Source organism: Haliotis rubra, unplaced genomic scaffold (genome assembly GCF_003918875.1).
Source record: "Haliotis rubra isolate DU_JTF1 unplaced genomic scaffold, ASM391887v1 Scf1464, whole genome shotgun sequence".
NCBI lineage: Eukaryota > Metazoa > Mollusca > Gastropoda > Lepetellida > Haliotidae > Haliotis > Haliotis rubra.
In genome coordinates this window covers 60288-82336 of record NW_025765408.1, presented here as the reverse complement: position 1 = coordinate 82336, position 22049 = coordinate 60288, and the positions used below count along the sequence as shown (strand labels likewise).

Sequence of the window (22049 nt, the reverse complement as noted above, 5' to 3'; positions counted from 1 at the left end):
GCCAAAGGCCTGCAGAATAGCGTAGCATAACATTTTGCTTTACCCACGTCGTGTAAAAAATACATTTTTAATGTTTTCAGTTGGATTGTGAAAGGTACGCAAGATTTTAAACAGATACGTTGCAAAGGAACCTAGAATTAATGGAAACATAACTTCTTCACTGCTGTATAACATACACACATGCAACCCCCTCACATTATTTAGCTCATACAGCCTCAAAATATTGATTAAAGTTTACATCTGTCTAAAGCGAACCCAGAAACAATTTTGCCAAACAGATATGTTACCCTTTATCTGAACAGGTAAACTTTTTACATTTCCCGTAGAAAATTGCAATTAAATTGCACGGTATTTGCATGTTTGGCATGAGTTCGGCGATTTGACACGTTACCAGCTGAAAAAGTTCACAGGAATATGACTTTTAATCGTTATCAAAGTATTTGTTGGGGGACTTGGATGAAAATAGGTAAGTAACAATATATGAATGTCATCACATTTCCTTTCTGGCTTACTGGGTGCTCTTTGACTTAGAGATTTGCATGGACTAAATACAAATAGACAACAAAATATGTTTTCTGATCATTCTGTCGGTAACGTATCTGATTTTCAAAGTAACGTATCTGTTTCACGTATCACATTTCTCTGTGCAATAATATCAAAAGATAATATACAATTATAGACTCTTGTAGCGGTCGATATCGGTTTTTATTGACCTGAGTAAAACAATATTGTTTTTCTCAGGTCAATAAAACCGATATCACCTTCTAAGAGTCTATAATTGTTTTATTATATAATGAAAGAGAAACGGGTTTTAACATAAACTTTTAATGCACACACTGTGCCATCTATCCGAGTGATCTGATTGGCTGAAAAGCGGAGGAAGCCCCTTCGTACGGGATTCCTTGTCTATTTTTAGTAACCCAAGTCAATATTGTAATTTATCAGAAAACTCAAGTCAATATCGTGTTTTGTAGTCAATCATGTGACGGTATTTTGACCAATCGTGGTACAGGAAAAATACTACCCATATAATAATGGTCTGTCTGATGGAATGGACATACAAGCAAGTCTAAAGCAACATGCAAATGATTTATCAATATTTATGTGCTGATTGCTCAGCTTTGCGATGGTTTCACAAAACATGTTATTTGCAATGGTAACGCACAAAACCAAAATGAGGTTTTCATGACTGGGGCTTTGGTGAAAGAAGCATCTGTAAATGAGAATCTTCAAACACCTTTGGCACCACAGGACTTCACTGCCCTCAACACACACACACACACACACACACACACACACACACACACACACACACACTTTCTGTCAACTACACTTCATTCCGAGGCATGTGTACATAGAATATGATTCCGACTGCTGTGAATAATTCGGACCAAAGGTATAGGTATCAGTGGACCACACGAGTAAAATGAATGCACTAGATTAAAAGAAGAGTCCAGATATGCAAAGAACATGTTTTATTACAAGATAGTGTAATCCAATTCTGATTTGTTGACACTTTATAGACTACACAGGACACACAGAGCTTACAGATCACAGGAGCGCTCATTTCAGCTCAGACCATAGAGTCTGTTCTCAGTGCCGCAACCAGTACGGGATGCACACTAGCTCGGATTGTACACTGACTTCTACTGATATCTTGACTTAAGATGCTGCCGATCATATTGTATTAGAGGAATTGGAGCTGTTGTCATTAGGCCTATCACTTAAACCCTCGAAAATCAACTCATAAGATGTATGACGATATTGCAAGGTTTCGATAAAACCTTTTACATTGTTTTTGCCAGTTCTGATAGTACAGTGAGTACAGGGATACTGTCGCTCGATAACATATTGCATGTAATGTTTGATGCATAATGTTGGAAAGCATGTTTGCATCTACATTTGATTTACCCTGTAGTTTGTAATATATATGAAGAGATGCAAGGTTTTTAGAAAAAACATCTTACATTGTTTTGGCCAATCTGATAATACAGTGAGCATCACATGTCTGGCAGATATTTAAATATTCTACCTTGTTACACTCAATATACTGAGATAATACAGAGAAAACATGGATACTGTCACCCCCTTGCAAATGTACAAACCTGAAGTGTTTTGATTCATGTTGACGAAAATAATGGCATGTACATTAAAGAGCCTAGGAAATTGTAATATGTCAGAAGAAATAGGGTTTCTAGAGACATTTGCCATTGTTTTTGACTGGTTTGGATAATACAGCGAGTATAGGGATTCTGTCGCTCGTCTGCACCGGTACAATTTAAGTTTAGAGGCTGTTTCCACCTACTCGGTTAAGTATGAAACATGATGACATATAATATTCCCATGAAGTATAATATTTCCATATTACTTTGTTTTCAAAAACAATTTTGCCATATTACCTAGTGTTGAAATACTAATATTCATTAGTTCTAATACACATATCTTTTTTTCTACAGTTTGGCTATTTCAATGTAGAGGATACAGATATAAGGTTTTATGCACATGCTTTTACCTTGTTTTCACAATCTTTTCCATGAAATGAACTATTCCAGTCCTAAAAGAATTCTTCGATTGAAGAAACCCTGAAAGTTTTTATGTACGTGTAGGTATCAGTCTGTTCGGCACAGTTTGAAGTCCAAAAAGACGCTGTGACAGTCTCATACTATGTGAGTCATTCCTCCAAGCCAATATCCTTCCACTGGCAGTTTTTGTTTGGTCTGTAGCACAATTTTAAGTCCACACCTTTTTCAAAGATTTTCGTCTGTACCTTGTGGTCTCTACGCAGCTTGAAAGCACGTGTTGCAAGTTTTTCTCTGAGTTTTCATAGTTTCACTGGCATGTCGGTACGAATGGAAATACGCTTCTCCGAAAGCATTTGTCTGTTGTTACCAATAGCATTGAAAACCTTCTGTCGGTCGGCCATGTGAATGAATTTGACAATAATTGGTAGGGGCATCTGCGCCGAACGACCCGTCGTTGAAAATCTTGGGAGCCGATGTAGGCTTACAAAGTCCATCTCTTCCGCGTCCTCCACATCCATATTTGCAAATAATTTTCTCACTTCAGACTCCGGGTCCTGATTATCGGGGATGCCATATATGAGACGGTTTTGTTTCCGCAAATACATCTCATCTTGTAGGTCTTTTTTTCCCATTTCGGCTCTTAGTTCGCACATGTCTGCTTTCAATGCCTCTATCTCACATCTGTTCTCGTCGATTGATTTTGAATTAAAGTTTATTGAGTTCACAATGTCCTCAACTTTGGAATTTGTATTCTCCGCTTGTGATTGAAGGATTCCATTCTCTCAGCTAGTCTGAGAGTTTGTTTAATTCGGCAGTGATGAAAAGTTTCATCACTCCCACGTTTTCATCAGGTGTTGTGCTCGTTGTTTTCTGTTTTCTTGCACTGTCGGATCGAAATCTGTCCAGATTTAAGTTGCTGGATGTCATTGGCTGATCCTTTATAATTTGACTTCTTGTGGCTGCCATTTTCGTGGATTAATAGCGATTAGGACGGAGCTACCTCACTGCACGTCTTACCCTGCACAAAGCTTTACCAGAAGTCCTGTCTGCAAATGTTGGCGTAAACGATTCTGTGGACAACTGACTTTATCTGAGAGATTTCTTTGTGAATATTGGGTTTCTAGTGCTCCCCAGAAAAATCGGAACTTCAAACCAAGAATGTACAGAAGTACAAAGGGGCCAAATATGACACTCATCAAGGTATCGTTTATCCCCTTTTGGAATGCTAGCAGGATGTCACTACTATTTCATAATGTACTCTGTCAGAAAAGAGGTGGCATTTTCAAAAAAAGACAAGCGTTGGAGGTTCACGTTTATTTGTGAAGGCCGTCATCAGAAGGTTCCCAAAGCATGCTGGGATACATGGGATCATACAATGTAGCCTATTGGGACCATTCATTGTAGCCTATCGTAACATTTCCCTTTCCAGATGAAAATCTGTGAACAAGTAATGAAAACAAACAGTATCCCATACATAGGAATAATACTGAAGTCACTTTTGCAAGTAATTGTCAGATATATGAGTCCTATCCTTAGGAATAATACTGAAATACTTTTTGGAGTATATATAACTGCAGTAACTGTAACTAGTAACTTTAACTGTCCCTTTTGCTCAGAGAGTAATTTAGAGTATTCACGGAAAAAAAGTCTTTCAGATATTCTGGTCTCTTCACCAATCGCTCTCTTGAGGTCAGCCTTTCAGGCGTCACTGCAATTGGTTGTGTCTTGTTATTGTCTTTTTGGGGTGTGGCATTAACCACTAACCCAGTTCCTGGAGACTTTCCCACCACTGGTTTAGATATTTGTGTCTTCTTAGGTGTTTCAGGAGGTGCAGTTTCATTGATGTGGAGTTTTCTTGGACTGATCTCTTTCCTTTGTGGATGTATCAACAACTCGTCAGCTTGATGTTGTCTAATTGTGTACCGGGGTTGGGGACATCTTGTGGTAGTAGTGGCGTCGAATTGTCCTGGGCATGCTCGCAGGTGTCTATGATTGCGTCAAAATTGTCTTCCATCTTCTGTACGAATCTGGTATGATTGCACATCAACCTGATCTTCAACCTTCGCTTTTATCCACCTCCAATGGCCTGGTGGCTGGTATCTTACTATCTCTCCCTTTATGAGGGATGGGAGTTCTCTTGATCCCCTGTCATAGTAGGACATCTGCACTGATTTCTTTCCAGCCAACTTTTCTCCAGCGCTGTTTGAATACTGGAAGCACGGTCCTTGTCCGCCTGCCAAACAGTCTCTGAACAGGTGAGGATTTCATAGTTTCTGATGGAATATTTCTCAATTCCAGTAGAGCCAAATATGGGTCCCCGTTGGCTTCCTTTAACTTCAAGAGCAAGGTATTTGCTATTTTCACAGCACTGAGCATTAGACTCAACCATTAGTCTGAGCATATCTCAGGGAGCTCTTCACATGTTCCATTCCATAGTATTCTGTGAAGTCATAGAAGTGTTGTGAATGAAATGGTGGAGCATTGTCTGTGATGATTTTCTCTGACTGTCCGTATCTTGCACAATGAGCTTTGATCTTTTTTTATTGCTTCCACCAATGTCTTATTTTTAAGTCTGTCCACCTTAAAAAAGTCAGAATAGAAGGCAACTGTAATGAGGTAATCCATTTTGTTGCATTCAAACAGGTCGCATGCAACAATCTGCTATGGCAGCTGAGGAAGCTCATGACTGATCATAGGTTGTGTGGGCTGGTTTCTTTGGAGAGTTTTACACACATCACACTTGGCTATGTAAGACTGAATATCTTCATGCATAATTGGCCAGTAGACTGTTTCACATGCTGTTCTTAAGCATCCATGTATTCCTGTGTGACTTGTCTGTAGCATCTCGAGGATCATGTATCTGGGTATTACCAACTTTTCTGTCTTGTAAATAAGCCCATTCTGCAGAGACAGTTCCTCACGGAAAGTGTGATATGTTCTCAAGTTTGGTAGCAATGCTGTTTGAACATCGGGCCATCCTTTCTGGATTAATTCCATCAACTCACACAAATTGTCATCTCCCTGAGTTGCCAACTTTGGTTTCTGCAGACAGCTATTAGACACTGCAACATGATCTGCCATGTTGATGCTCTCCACGTCTCCTTCTACTTCAGTTTGAAATATGTCTTTACTTTCATTTTCATTATCATTGTTTGGGACATACACTCTGAGTAGAGCAACTCCAACATACTTTGGAGTTGCTTTGGTGCGGACATCAGACTTTTCTTGTGTATTGCCGTCATTGTCTCGTGGTCAGTCTCAACTGTGATATGTCTTCCATAGACATATCTCTTGAATCACTCTAGTCCGGATACTATCACCAGCATCTCTTTCTCCACTTGTGCATAGCCTTGTTTTGGTCATAGTAAGTGCTCTTGATGCATATTGTATGGGACTCATGAAGGTCTGGGTTAGAATGTGCCTTCAGTAACCAATGCTTGTTGTTTGAGGCGACCAACAGGATCAGGTGATCAGGCTCTCTGACATGGTTGACATATGTCATCGGTTCACAACTGTGCAGATCGATGTTTATGCTGTTGATCACTGGATTGTCTGGTCCGGAATCGATTATTTACAGATCGCTGCCATATAGCTGGAATATTGCTGAGTGCGGCGTAAAACTATACTCACTCACTCGCCTATAATATGGGTGTCCATTCTGCATCAATCATGCTCCGAGCCCATTTTCAGATGCATCAGTTTGAAGAACAGTTGTCTTGTTTGACGCATCAAAATACTTCAGTACCAGTGAAGTCATGAAGTGATGTCATTTAATGCTTTTCCATGCACATGTTTATCCCATCTGAAGTTATGTTCCTTCTTCACCAACTCTCTCAATGGTGCAGATAGCTCTGATTGATGTGGTCCAAACTTCTAGAGATATCCATCCATGCCCATCAAAAATTGAACTCCTGTTTTATCTCTCGGGGTTAGCATTTTTTCCAGTGGCATCAATCTTCTTTGGATCAGCTTGGAGATGATATGTCCAAGGTAGGTGATCTGTGTCTGCTTCAGTTCAACTCTTTTTTTTTGTTCAGTTTGAGGTTACTCTTCCTGCATGTTTGAAGGAGATTCTCCAGGTTTTTGTCATGATCATTTGAGGCTTCTTCGACTGTCGCACCTTTACCCCATACCAGAAAGTCATCATGTGCTACAAACGCTCCCTTCAAACCCTTTAATGCATCATCAATACGCCTTTGAAACTCTTCTGTAGCAGGGAAAAAGCCAAATGGTATTCACGGCCTGTGTCTCAAATGTAGTCAGAAAGCTACGGTCTTCATCTAATGCCACTTGCAAGAACCCGTTCTTTGCATCTAGGTGTCTAAAATACTGCACTTCTCTTGCTTCCATCAGGATGTCATCTATAGTTGGAATTGCATAATCATTTCTCCAAAGGGCTTTGTTCAAGGGTTTTGGGTCGATACACAGCCTTATGGCACCGTTGGCTTTCATAGCGACTACCAGACTGCTAATCCACTCATTAAGGGTGTTCAGTGGCTTGATGATTTCCAACTGTTCAAGACTTGCCAATTCTTCTTTAACTTTTGATTTTATTGGAAGTGGCCATTTTCTGCATGGTATGTTCACTGGGGTGTCATCCTTGTCAGCGTCTTGTTATACATGACTAATGGCACCGTAGTATTCTGCAGGTTACTATCTCCCGAAACTTGTATGTACTGACTGGTAGACATAACAGTTGAAAGTTGAAAGTTCATAATATGCACTCCAATGTTCATCTTAGCATGTAACTATTTTGATACACCTCTGTCAACTGTCATCATCATAATCATAACTGTGTTCATCATAGCCATCATTGCATGATTTTTCTACAGGACAATCCTCTTCTACCATTGCATGTATTGGTTGCTTCTTTGACAAAGGGATGGAAACAATGTACAGATGATAAGGATAATGAGTATTTTCAGGTTACGTATCGACAAAGGGATGGAAACAATGTACAGATGATAAGGATAATGAGTATTTTCAGATTACTTATGATAAAGGATGGATGAGTATTTTTTCAGGTAACACACATTGACAAATGGGTGGAAACATTGTACAGATGATAAGGATTATAAGTATTTTCAGGATACATCTTGACAAAGGACACGAAACATTGTACAGATGATAATGATAATGAGTATTTTTAGACTACAAATCGACAAATGGGTGGAAACGTATAGATGATAAGGATAATGAGTATTTTCAGGTTACTTATCGACAAAGGGATGGAAACAATGTACAGATGATAAGGATCATGAGTATTTTCAGACCACACATTGACAAATGGGTGGAAACATTGTACAGATGATAAGGATTATAAGTATTTTCAGGATACATCTTGACAAAGGACACGAAACATTGTACAGATGATAATGATAATGAGTATTTTTAGACTACAAATCGACAAATGGGTGGAAACGTATAGATGATAAGGATAATGAGTATTTTCAGGTTACTTATCGACAAAGGGATGGAAACAATGTACAGATGATAAGGATCATGAGTATTTTCAGACGACATATCGGCAAATGGATGGAAACATTGTACAGATGATAAGGATCATAAGTATTTTTAGACCACATATTGACAAATGGGTGGAAACATTGTATAGATGATAAGGATTATAAGTATTTTCAGAATACATCTTGACAAAGGACAGGAAACATTGTACAGATGATAATTATTCAAGGCGACATATTATGAGTATTTTTAGACTACAAATTGACAAAGGGGTGGAAACATTGTATAGATGATAAGGATAATGAGTATTTTCAGGTTACATATGGACAAGAGATGGAAACAATGTACAAATGATAAGGATAATGAGTATTTTCAGATTACATATCGACAAAGGGATGGAAACAATGTACAGATGATAAGGATAATGAGTATTTTCAGGTTACATATCGACAAAGGGATGGAAACAATGTACAGATGATAGGGATAATGAGTATTTTCAGGTAACATATCGACAAAGGAGTGGAAACATTGTACAGATGATAAGGATCATGAGTATTTTCAGACAACAAATCGACAAATGGGTGGAAACATTGTATAGATAATAAGAAATCATAAGTATGTTTAGACCACATATTGACAAATGGGTGGAAACATTGTACAGATGATAAGGCTTATAAGTATTTTCAGAATACATCTTGACAAAGGACAGGAAACATTGTACAGATGATAATGATAATGAGTATTTTTAGACCACATATTGACAAAGGGGTGGAAACATTGTACAGATGATAAGGATAATGAGTGTTTATAGATTACATACTGAAAACATGGCAGAAGCATTGTACAGATGATAAGGATAATGAGTATTTTCAGGTTACATATCTACAAAGGGATGGAAACATTGTACAGATGATAAGGATAATGAGTATTTTCAGGTTACATATCGACAAAGGGATGGAAACAATGTACAGATGATAGGGATAATGAGTATTTTCAGGTTACATATCGACAAAGGAGTGGAAACATTGTACAGATGATAAGGATTATAAGTATTTTCAGAACATCTTGACAAAGGACAGGAAACATTGTACAGATGATAAGGATAATGAGTATTTTTAGACTACATATCGACAAAGGGGTGGAAACATTGTACAGATGATAAGAATAATGAGTATTTTCAGGTTACATATCGACAAAGGGATGGAAACAATGTACAGATGATATGGATCATGAGTATTTTCAGACCACATATCGACAAAGGGATGGAAACAATGTACAGATGATAAGGATAATGAGTATTTTCAGGTTACATATCCAAAAAGGAGTGGAAACATTGTACAGTTGATAAGGATCATGAGTATTTTCAGACTACAAATCGACAAATGGGTGGAAACATTGTATAGATGATAAGGATCATAAGTATTTTTAGACCACATATTGACAAAGGGGTGGAAACATTGTACAGATGATGAGGATTATAAGTATTTTCAGAATACATCTTGACAAAGGACAGGAAACATTGTACAGATGATAATTATTATGAGTATTTTTAGACTACAAATTGACAAAGGGGTGGAAACATTGTATAGATGATAAGGATAATGAGTATTTTCAGGTTACATATGGACAAGAGATGGAAACAATGTACAAATGATAAGGATAATGAGTATTTTCAGGTTACATCTTGACAAAGGACAGGAAACATTGTACAGATGATAATTATTATGAGTATTTTTAGACTACAAATCGACAAATGGGTGGAAACATTGTATAGATGATAAGCATCATAAGTATTTTTAGACCACATATTGACGAATGGGTGGAAACATTGTACAGATGATAACGATTATAAGTATTTTCAGAATACATCTCGACAAAGGACAGGAAACATTGTACAGATGATAAGGATAATGAGTATTTTTAGACTACATATCGACAAAGGGGTGGAAACATTGTACAGGTGATAAGGATCATGAGTATTTTCAGACTAGATATTGACAAAGGGGTGGAAACATTGTACAGGTGATAAGGATCATGAGTATTTTCAGAATACATCTCGACAAAGGACAGGAAACATTGTACAGATGATAAGGATAGTGAGTATTTTTAGACTACATATCGACAAAGGGATGGAAACATTGTACAGATGATAAGGATAATGAGTATTTTCAGACCATATATTGACAAAGGGGTGGAAACATTGTAGAGATGATAAGGATTATAAGTATTTTCAGAATACATCTTGACAAAGGACAGGAATCATTGTACAGAGGATAAGGATAATGAGTATTTTTAAACTACATATCGACAAAGGGGTGGAAACATTGTACAGATGATAAGGATAATGAGTATTTTCAAGTTACATATCGACAAGGGATGGAAACAATGTACAGATGATAAGGATAATGAGTATTTTCAGGTTACACATCGACAAAGGGATGGAAACAATGTACAGATGATAAGGATAATGAGTATTTTCAGGTTACATCTCGACAAAGAAGTGGAAACATTATTCAGTTGATATGGATCATGAGTATTTTCAGACTACCAATAGACAAATGGGTGGAAATATTGTATAGATGATAAGGATCATAAGTATTTTTAGACCACATATTGACAAATGGGTGGAAACAATGTACAGATGATAAGGATAATGAGTATTTTCAAGTTACATATCGACAAAGGGATGGAAACAATGTACAGATGATAAGGATAATGAGTATTTTCAAGTTACATATCGACAAAAGGATGGAAACGATGTACAGATGATAAGGAAAATGAGTATTTTCAAGTTACATATCGACAAAGGGATGGAAACAATGTACAGATGATAAGGATTATAAGTATTTTCAGGTTACATATGGACAAAGTATTTTCAGGTTACATATCGACAAAGGACAGGAAACATTGTATAGATGATAAGGATCATGAGTATTTTCAGACCACATATTGGCAAAGGGGTGGAACCATTATACAGATGATAAGGATTATAAGTATTTTTAGAATACATGTTGACAAAGGACAGGAAACTTTGTTCAGATGATAATGATAATGAGTATTTTTAGACTACATATTGACAAATGGGTGGTAACATTGTACAGATGATAAGGATCATGAGTATTTTCAGACCATATATTGACAAAGGGGTGGAAACATTGTAGAGATGATAAGGATTATAAGTATTTTCAGAATACATCTTGACAAAGGACAGGAATCATTGTACAGAGGATAAGGATAATGAGTATTTTTAGACTACATATCGACAAATGGGTGGAAACATTGTACAGGTGATAAGGATAGTGAGTATTTTCAGACCACATATTGACAAAGGGGTGGAAACATTGTACAGATGATAAGGATTATAAGTATTTTCAGAACATCTTGACAAAGGACAGGAAACATTGTACAGATGATAATGATAATGAGTATTTTTAGACTACATTTCGACAAAGGGGTGGAAACATTGTACAGGTGATAACGATCATGAGTATTATCAGACTGTTCATGTTCGAGACCTTTATTCATCAATGGCCGCATCTCTCCAGACCTGGTTATGCAAACAACCAGTCATCCAGCAAGATACATACAAAGCTAGGATCGTTACCTAACATGGAATAGGATTGATCTCATACCATCCCCTTTTACATAGACCTTTAAGTATGTACCAATCTAACATTCAGAACATAAGAACTTTTAACTTTAGAACTGGAATGATTCTAACTGTAAGTGAAACAATCACATTGTTGTGAAAGAGCCTTCTTAAATATGCACTTGAGACTGAAAATGGTATTTCAGATTTCACTTTAGAGTCTTTGAAAAGTTCAATTATAATCTAGACTCCTCGGTTCAATAAAACTGTAAAATAAAGATTTTAGCACTTTGCTAGTAACTTGTAATCTTTAAAGTCACTGATAAAATTCAACTTGGAGAACACATTAAGCTTGATCTTTAGCTTTATCCAAACATATTTTAAAGTTATTCGAAAACATAGTCATTTGTTAATGTTTCTGGTGGCTTCACAGACCAGGTTGACCTTCGGACACTTTGGATACCAGGCTGGACTGCTGGTACGTCATGTTGCTGTTGTTTAACAACCTTCTGCGATGTTGTTGACACAGGGGGGATAATCATCTCTGGATCCACATTAGAATATTCTGATTGTATGTTCTCTGTTTTCGGGATGTTCTCATGAGGTATTTGCGGTTACAATGATACTGCTTCCCATCAACAGTGATGATGTAGGATCTCAGTGAGACTTGTTGTATACTTGTTCCTAGTTTCCACCTTCCACTGTGATCTGTTGGAGATGGTTGAACATGTACAGCTTGACCTGTAATAAGTTCTGGAAGCTGTTTCGAACCACAGTCATAATAGAATTTTGCTTTCTTATGTTTGGCACACTTGTTCCCAGCAAGGTTGTCCACACTTTTAGGCTTCAGCAACTGACTTGCTACAGGGAGAGACGTCCGCGTACATCTTGACATCGGATGTTAACTGGACTACTGTCCATACCTTCTGTAGGTGTGTCGCGCCAGTCTAGGATTGCTTTATAAGGATCTCTGTGATCTCTCTTGGACTTCTTGATTAGTTTCTTTGCTATCTTGATTGCTGACTCGGCCTTTGCATTTGTCTGACCATGATATGGCGACGACGTCACATGCTCGAATTCCCAATCTATTGAGAATTGCTTGTACTCTGCAGATGCTAGTTGTGGACCACAACTTTGTCTGGGGTACCATGGTGACTGAACTGTGACTTCATACACTTGATAACACTGTCCGATGTTGTGTCAGGAAGTTGTGTCAACCTCCTAATAGTCTGCATAGTAGTCACAAGGTAATCATCACCATCCAGAGTAAACCGATCTTGCTCCATGGCCATTCCAGAATTTCATCAGCGGTTTGTTTGTGAGTTCATTGCATGTATACACATGCTGACATAGTCTTTCATCATCACTCATATTTGGCCAATACAAGGCATCGCGAGCCTTGTGAACACATGCTTCAGCTCCAAGATAGCTGGCATGAATTCGTTGAAGCTTTTCTGGTTTGAGAGCTGGGGGATTTCAACACGACAGCCTTTGTACAGAACACCATTCTGTACAGTTAATTCCTACCTGAAGTTCCAGAAATCTGTGATGCACACAGGCATTTCTTCTCGGAGTTCTGGCCATCCGGCAAGAACTGTTGATTTTGAAGCCTGTAAAGTTGTGTCTTGATCTGTTAAGCATTGAATCTGATCAAGTCTCTGATCAGTGACAGGAATGTACTCAGCTTCGACATCATAGTACCTGAGCACAGGAGTAATTGTGACCATTTTCATGATTTGTTCAAACATTTTTTCGTGTTGACTTTGCCAGCACCATACTGTGTCTTTATCAAGAAGATGTCTGAGAGGTTCAAGAAGACGTCTGAGAGGTTCACATATCTCGGAGAGACGGGGCAAGAATTTGGATAAGTACTAGTAGTTGATAAATCCAATAAAGAGTTGAACACTCTTTGCGTCTGTTGGAAGAGGCATGTCTGTGACTGCACACACCTTCTCTATGCCTGGTTTAAGACCCTCAGCTGTGATGAAGTGACCAAGGTAGGGTATTGCTGATTGTCGAAGATGTAGCTTAGACTTGTTTAGTTTCCGATTTGAGTTTCTGTCTCTCTCAAGTAGACTGATCAAGTTCTTGTCATGGTCCACATTGGCCTCGTCAAGTGTGTCATCACATCCATACACAAGAATATCATCATGGATTACCTCAACACCGGATAATCCTTCCAAGACTTCATGCCTACTTCTTTGGTATTCTTACTAAATGGCATATGTAACCAATGATAGCGGCCAAGGGGAGTCCAGATGGTAGTCAAGTAGCTGCTAACTTCATCAAGTTGGACTTGCCAGAATCCATCTATGGCATAAAGAGTCGAGATGCGGAAGAATTTCTTCAATGGTTGGAATCTGGGAGTGAGAGCATTTCAAGGCAACGTTCAAGTCCTTCGGATTTAAGCATATCCGAATCTTGCCTGGTTTCTTCACAACCACCATGCTGCTGATCCATTAAGTCGGTTCAGTTACTTGAGTAAGAACACCTTGCTCAACAAGTTCGCCGACTTTCTTTTTCACTTCTTGTTTCAGAGCAACTGCCATTCGTCAAGGTTGATGCTGTGACGGTTGGATCAATATTCAAGTGGTAAGTTCCAGGTAAGCAGCCACGACCTTGAAATACATCACCATAACTGTTCATTATCTGGGTGTATGTCAGCTGCTGAGACTGTACTTCACCAACACCGTAAACGCTGTCACTCAGACACATGAGATTCAAGACTCACATGTTTCTGCAGACAGAAGTGGTCTCTGTTACCCTTCAACAACTTGAAATTTCAGGATATGATTTTCACTATTGTTCACACACTCTATTGTTGCCTCGCCTTGAGATTTCATTATGGAATGGAGTTTGGCTCTACTTTTTGCCATAAGTGGATTTCCACGTTGAGCCAAATAGCAATAGTCATTGCAGATCAAGGTTGCAAGTTGTACCTGAATCGAGTTGACACATAAAATCAAGTCTCCATTCTTCACTAGGAACTCTCAAGTTTAAGTCCACAAACCATTGTTTTCCACGAGACTGCACAGAACCAACATCATGTGATACATAGTATGTTTGTCCATCTAAACTTTCATGTTCACCTTAACTTTCATCTTCACCAGAGTCTTCAAGATAGTTCACATGTCGTTTTTCTTGAATCTTATTTAAACAACTACTGCTGAAATGATGAAGTCTTTTGCAAAATGTACATCTCTTGTTTTAAGCTGGACATGACTGTCTGTCTTTTTGGTGCTGTCCACCACAAAATTTGCATTTGAAATGTAAATCTTTCTCACCATATCTGGGTTTGTCAGCATGGCCTTGTGACTCCCACTTCTGTTTCAGCACTTTCTTTTTCACTTGCTTAACTTTGTGAAGAGATTCGTCCCTGACGGATGTGATCTTCCGTAACTGATTCTCAGCGATTTCACTTGCTCTACATGTGTCAACTGCATGCTTGAGGTCAAGTTTGGACTCACGAAGCATCCATGCTCGTGCACCTGTATCTGTAGTGCCTAATACTATCCGATCCATGATGAGATCATCATGTAGAGTACCAAACTCACATGAGGAGGCAAGTTGACGGAGCTTACCGACGTACTGGTTCATGCTTTCTGAATTCTCTTGGATTGTGACCCGTGAAGATCCGGGGTAGAATAGGTCTTCAGCAACCTGTGCTTGCCACAAAAGGCGACTATGCTTGTCGTAAGAGGCGACTAATGGGATCGGGTGGTCAAGCTTGCTGACTTGGTTGACACGTCATCAGTTCCCAATTGCGCATATAGATGCTCATGCTGTTGATCACTGGATTGTCTGGTCCAGACTCGATTATTTACAGTCCGCTGCCATATAGCTGGAATATTGCTGAGTGTGGCATAAAATTAAACTCTCTCACTCACTCTTGGTTTGTCGTGTTGAATATAAAGTTCATAGATGACGTTCCTTGCTGGAAGAAAGTGTTTTTCCAATGCTTCGATGGTGATTTTGTTGTTCTTGTTTTTCCTTCATCATAAAGATTCAAGTGCTTTTGCACTCTAAAGCACTCTTTATCCATCAAACTCAATAAAGTTGCAACCATGATTTTGGCATCTTTTTTGATAATTTCAACAGCAACTGAATAATTTTCCCTCTGAGCACGAAAGAATGACCAGTTTACACCTAAATCTCCTTTAAAGTTCATAGGACGCTGGACGCCATTTTGAAGCACTTACGGTTGTCAAGATTGCACTGTTTAATGCAGATATCAGCTTAAAAGTTCATGTGATATATAGATCAAGTTGTCTAATATCATACAAAGCGATGTTTGAGTAAAAGAATCATCAAGTGTTTATGTTGCAAGACTTCTGTTGTATAGCTAATCTGCTGACGAAACCATGTGCGCGACTTCCGCAGACCTTAAGAATTGTAAACAGATTCGACACAGTCGTTTCCAGTTAAAGATGCTGCATCCAGGCGTGAAACCTTAGAGATGTTATAACTGGATGTCTCCGGTATTTCGTTGCAACAGCTTGGTCGTAGTTTTGTGCTTATACACCAAACTCGCCACTTCTGACACCATGTTCATGTCCGAGACCTTTATTCATCAATGGCCGCATCTCTCCAGACCCGGTTATGCATACACCCAGTCATCCAGCCAGACACATACAAAGCTAGGATCGTTACCAAACATGGAATAGGATTGATCTCGTAACACAGACTACATATTGACAAAGTGGCAGAAACATTGTACAGATGATAAGGATCATGAGTATTTACAGATTACATACCAACACAGGTTTGGAAAGTAAACAGTTGATAAGGCTGATGGATATTTTCCAGCATGTTTGAGGCATCATGACTGGCATTCATTGAATGTTCAGTCACCATTAATCGTGTAGTGTAGCAACGTAGGATAACTGCATACCCTGCTGCACCAGGGGCTGTTGGTTACGTCTCGATACCAAGTGTAAACAAAAGATGGATTGACAATGATATATAATTAAAGCAGTTGGATGGATTTTTCCATGAGATAGCATTGGCTGAAAATGACCGATACCTTTGGAAGAACAGCTTATTGAAAATGGGAGCAGATTGGTCATACCAAAAACTATACTACATAGTAATATAAACATTGAAATGTGATCAATCATGTCAATATGCTGAAGTTTGCATGTATCAAGCCAAAACCAGGGTTTGGAAAGAAATATAACTCAACAAATTGGTCACAATCAACAGATTAACAAAACACATTTTGTCCAACTTCCAGTCAACCAAATGTTGGTGCCAAATCATTAGGACAGAAATGGAAAGATCACTGGTTCCTGCTGAACTGATCTATCAATGTGTCTCATGTTTTGATTATTTGATAAGAGCTTACTTTTAATAAATGTGAGGACAAACTGCAGATTATGTAGCAATTGTTAGAACTTGGTTGCTTGAAGGACAAACTGCAGATTATGTAGCAATTGTTAGAACTTGGTTGCTTGAAGGACAAACTGCAGATTATGAAGCAATTGTTAGAACTTGGTTGCTTGAAGGACAAAATGCAGATTATGTAGCAATTGTTAGAACATGGTGCTTGAAGGACAAACTGCATAATTATGTTGCAATTGTTAGAACTCTGTGGCTTGAAAGACAAACTGCAGATTATGTAGCAATTGTTACAACTTGGTTGCTTGAAGGACAAACTGCAGATTATGTAGCAATTGTTAGAACTTGGTTGCTTGAAGGACAAACTGCAGATTATGAAGCAATTGTTAGAACTTGGTTGCTTGAAGGACAAAATGCAGATTATGTAGCAATTGTTAGAACATGGTGCTTGAAGGACAAACTGCATAATTATGTTGCAACTGTTAGAACTCTGTTGCTTGAAAGACAAACTGCAGATTATGTAGCAATTGTTAGAACTTGGTTGCTTGAAGGACAAACTGCAGATTATGAAGCAATTGTTAGAACTTGGTTGCTTGAAGGACAAACTGCAGATTATGTAGCAATTGTTAGAACATGGTGCTTGAAGGACAAACTGCATAATTATGTTGCAATTGTTAGAACTCTGTTGCTTGAAAGACAAACTGCAGATTATGTAGCAATTGTTAGAACATGGTGCTTGAAGGACAAACAAATGTTTGAATTGTATAATTTTCGATGATTTTGAGAACATCTGACATTCGGATGGTAGTAAAAATTGCATCACAGATGGATCTTGACTGTATGAAATTGTGTTATAATTCCTAAATTCATTATGAAAAATATAAACATCTTTTACCAAATAATTGACCTAATGTCAATGTACCAGTGTTAGTTGACATTTTTTGTTGGTGGTTACAAAAATGAAAACGCTACAATGCCATGACCATTCTACAGTTATTTTTTCTTTTTTCTTTCTTCAGATTTCCCTTGTGTTGTAAGTGGAGACACTGTGTTATTCATCAACCCCCATGTGAGGAATCTTGACAAAGTCTGCTATGTGAAGAAACTCAGCTCTCTTCCTATAGAGACCAGCCAGACCCTCCTCCAGGTCCTCCGCGGGACATTCAGCTTCACAGATGATGTAGCAGAAAGAGGATATTATGAAGGAACTATCTTTTGGTTCCCCCTCAGAAAAAGGGAGTCAGAGCTGTCAGACAATTGTTACAATGAGAAGAAAGTGATGGATCTCTTTCAGGCATTCAAGGCTGGAGCTTCCATTACCCTCTTATTCCTAAAGTCCATTGAGAAGATACAGTTGTACCGCAGGCTATCTGAAGCAACACTGAACATTGACTTCACAGTACAGCTTTCTACTGCCTGTCGCCAGCTAGTCAGAAATAAGAAAAACACTTTCATCAGTTCAGTAAAGCAGTTAAATGGAGAAATACCACCGTCATCAATAGAAAGCCAGCTTAACTTGACTGTGGAAATACAGGAAAGAGACATGTCTGCCCAGGAATGGATTGTTATAAACTTTTACAAAGGAGGATGTGTGAGTGAAAAGTTCAGACAACTGTGCAGTGATTCTAGCCTTTCCTACTCCCCCTATGTGGGTGTGGCGGTTCCTGTCAGTCAACAGTGTGAAGGTCATGTGTTCTGCTTCCTCCCACTTCCTCTGCAGAGTCACAGTCCCACAGGTCTGCCGGTTCATGTCAATGGCTTTTTTGCCTTGAGTCAGAATCGAAGACATGTCAAGTGGCCCACAGCAGATCAACTGCAGAATCAGTCACACACAGACAAAGCTATTGAGTGGAACAAGTGTCTCGTGAGTGAAGTGCTACCAGAGGTTTATTGTAACATTCTCAAATATATCATTCAGTACTCTCGAGAACAAGCAAATTCAGTCAAAATGAAGGAGCAGGTTTATAGAATGATACCAGCAGTTGCTGAAGTTGATGTGAACTGGAGGCCAGTCCTTTCACTGTTTCATGACCAGTTGTACCACAGCATACCATTCCTGTTCACTCCAGCCAAAAAGATTTGGATAAGACTGGAGGAAGGTGTCCTAGTGGATGAGACCAGTGAACTCCGGTCATTGATTATGGATATATTTACCTTGTACAACAGAAACATTGTGCCAGTACCATCAACACTATTAAAGACATTGCAAATTCAATTCAGCAAAGAGGTAAACATTGTGACAGAAAAAGCTATCTGTGAAACACTGAGATCAGGTGACAAATATACATCACTTCCAAGACCCACGAAGCTCACTCTTGTGCAACACCTCCTGGGGTCAGATCAGTATGAGCTCCTGAAGGACCTGTATCTGCTACCAGTTGCTGATGGAAGCTTTGCTCAGTTTGGGAAATGTGATGTTGTCATTTGTGACAGCCCAGCAGATGTTCAACTCTTTCCAGGTCTTAATCATCAGTTTGCTGAAACAGGCCTTCCTAGGGATTTACACAACCTCCTCAAGAAACGTGCACCTGATGGTAGGTTTAGCTGAATATATATTTCAAGCCAATAAGTCTTATGTTAATTTCATGCAATGTGGATAAAATTTCAGCCATCCCGGTTAGTTCCTGGTAAATTTGGTAAGAGTTGACTTGTTAAGTGTTGTGTAATTTGGGATAAGGATATGTCACTTGACTGATTGTGTATTATTGTGCCATGAATGGTGATCATCCTTTCAGTTACCGACACTTACAGTCAATCAAGTAAATGTCCCTGTGAAATAACTTGAACACTACTGACTTCAGTGTAAAACACTCAGTCATATGATATGTGTACCTCAGTGTACAGCCAGTCTTCCATTTTAATGTTCCACATCGATTATGCTTAACTGGATGGATTAATCGAGGCCTGGTTGGTCAAGTGTCTCTGGTGAGTTATTACCCCACATACACAAGTATTCAGGTGCCCGTAGATGATGATCTCGCAGTCATGGTCAACATACTCACTCAGCCACTGGGCAACTTCCTCTATGGCTGTTGACTTATCACATCTTTAACATGCAACATTATCTATATGAGTTGTTTTGTTGGCAGTATGCAGTTACTGTGTTTTTCACCAACAAGTTTGCGCCACAGATAGTCTACCAGTTTTAGCCAGCTTATCACATTTAGCTATAATGTCATAGACAGAGAGCTGATGTATGACTATTTGTTTGTCAGTGAAAGTTTCTACTAAGGCGTGATATGTCCAACATTTTATTGTATTCTATATTTGTATTTTTGTTGCACAGTCTTCAATGTTCCAAGCTAAAAGTTTAAGATCGGGATAGGAACAAGAAAATTTTGAGCCTGTTCCATAATCAATGTCAGATTCAGGGGCCAGACCATCTCTCTAGCTATTACAGTCATCCCTCGCCATAATGTGGGTCTTGGGGTTCATGGATGACCCCCCACATTATTAGACACCCGCGTTATAGTAACTATTACATAACGCGGAACAAAGGCCAAGTAAAATTGTATTCTCCATGGACATAACAAAACTTCTATTTCGTGTTTGTGCCCAGTCAAAACTATATCGAATTGTTGGAGGTGAAAAAAACAAACTTTGTAAATGAAAATAGATGTATGTACAGGAAACTTGCAATCAAACATCACAAGACATGATAATTGCATTGTTGTTCCTGTCATGCTATCTGTTATTCAACTAAGCCGGAAATAGCAATCAGCTGTGCACAGATGTTTTGGTCCAATGTACTGGTTATTCAGTTAAAAACGATCGGAAAATATAACATCAAAGGATTTCTATTCTATTATCAGAATAATTCATTTGTCAAGCAGTTATTCTAACAGAGATCTTATATATTGCTATCGTATAAGTATAATGCATGTTTTCTATGAACATATTTAACATAATAATTAGCATTGCTAAGCACTTTGGGTTACCTGGCTGGATACATTTTATGTAGGAGACAGTTTGAGAAGTCACCGCTGACTTCCCACGGTACGTGCCACTTTTATTGTAAAAACAAAATGTTGGCAATTAATTGTCAAAAATGACTTCAATGGGTCAATAATGCGGGTCTTGGGGTCAATGGATGACGAGGCTGTAATCTGTTTGTGATTGCTGAAAAACATGTGAAATTGGTGCTATCGCGGTAGGCGCGAAAAATGGACCCTCACGAATGTGGTAAGCAGACGTTGTATGGAATGAGGTAATGCCATTTCACTCACGGTTTCTCCGTTGTTATTGTAAACAGTTTTAATGAATGCAAATGGGATTGAATTTAATCAAATAAAATGTGATTTCTGACATCACACATTCTCGAATGGCGGTATTTACCCGCGCAGTTATGCGGTGTATTGCATCACAGCAAACGTTGTAAGTACTCGACTGATGGCATGTCTTTATGATAAAGTTATTACGTATTTCACTGGTCATCTATTATTATTGAAAAAACCCTGCATATTTTAAGCATCTGAAAAACCATGGATATGTACGATAAACACTGTTAATTGCAATCCGCACTGAATTTCACTAGTTTACAATGTGATTAACCAGAGCTCAACGGCGGATTTGTTGTTGTGCTATTTTCGATGACGTGAATATGTGTGATCACTGGGCAACTTTGGGGAGTCACGGATTACCCCGCGGTTTAACCAAATCCGCAGTATTATTGCGAGGGATGACTGTATTCATTGCTACCCTGTTGCAAGGAGCAGAAGGTGGGGTAGCAGGTCCTGTCTGGGGCAAAAGGATTCATTGTATTATGAACTTACCACCCCAAATGTAGTCAGCAGTCATGAGGTCAAAACACAAGAGGAATATTGTTGTTTTGTTATCAATGTCACGGACTCAGTAATTCTGTTCTCAAGAAACATTTATCAAACAAATTGTCACTCTTTACTCAACAGAGTCGGGAAGGTGTTAGCATGAAAGCTGCATTTCACTGTAAACTATGCTGCTTCAATGGTTGTTTTGATTTCAAATTAACAAAAGTTATAGAATACATTCCCAGATATGTTAAGAACTGGGTTCATGCATGTCATCATATCCCGAATGTGTGTTCAATGCTCATGATGTCACTCCCCAGATTGTCTGGCAGAATATTTACAGACAGTCATCTTAAGCTGGAAAATTGCTGA

The 22049-nt window shown here is 38.6% G+C and overlaps 1 protein-coding gene across 1 annotated transcript in view; it reads left to right on the top strand.

Annotated features, from left to right (window-relative positions):
• The window catches only part of LOC124269683 (sacsin-like), a 94790-nt gene that overhangs the window by 41691 nt on the left and 31050 nt on the right, over positions 1-22049 (top strand). Inside the window, exon 7 of the mRNA XM_046704725.1 lies at positions 17931-19445. Coding sequence (XP_046560681.1) covers positions 17931-19445 — 1515 coding nt within the window. The remainder of the gene's footprint in view (positions 1-17930; positions 19446-22049) is intronic.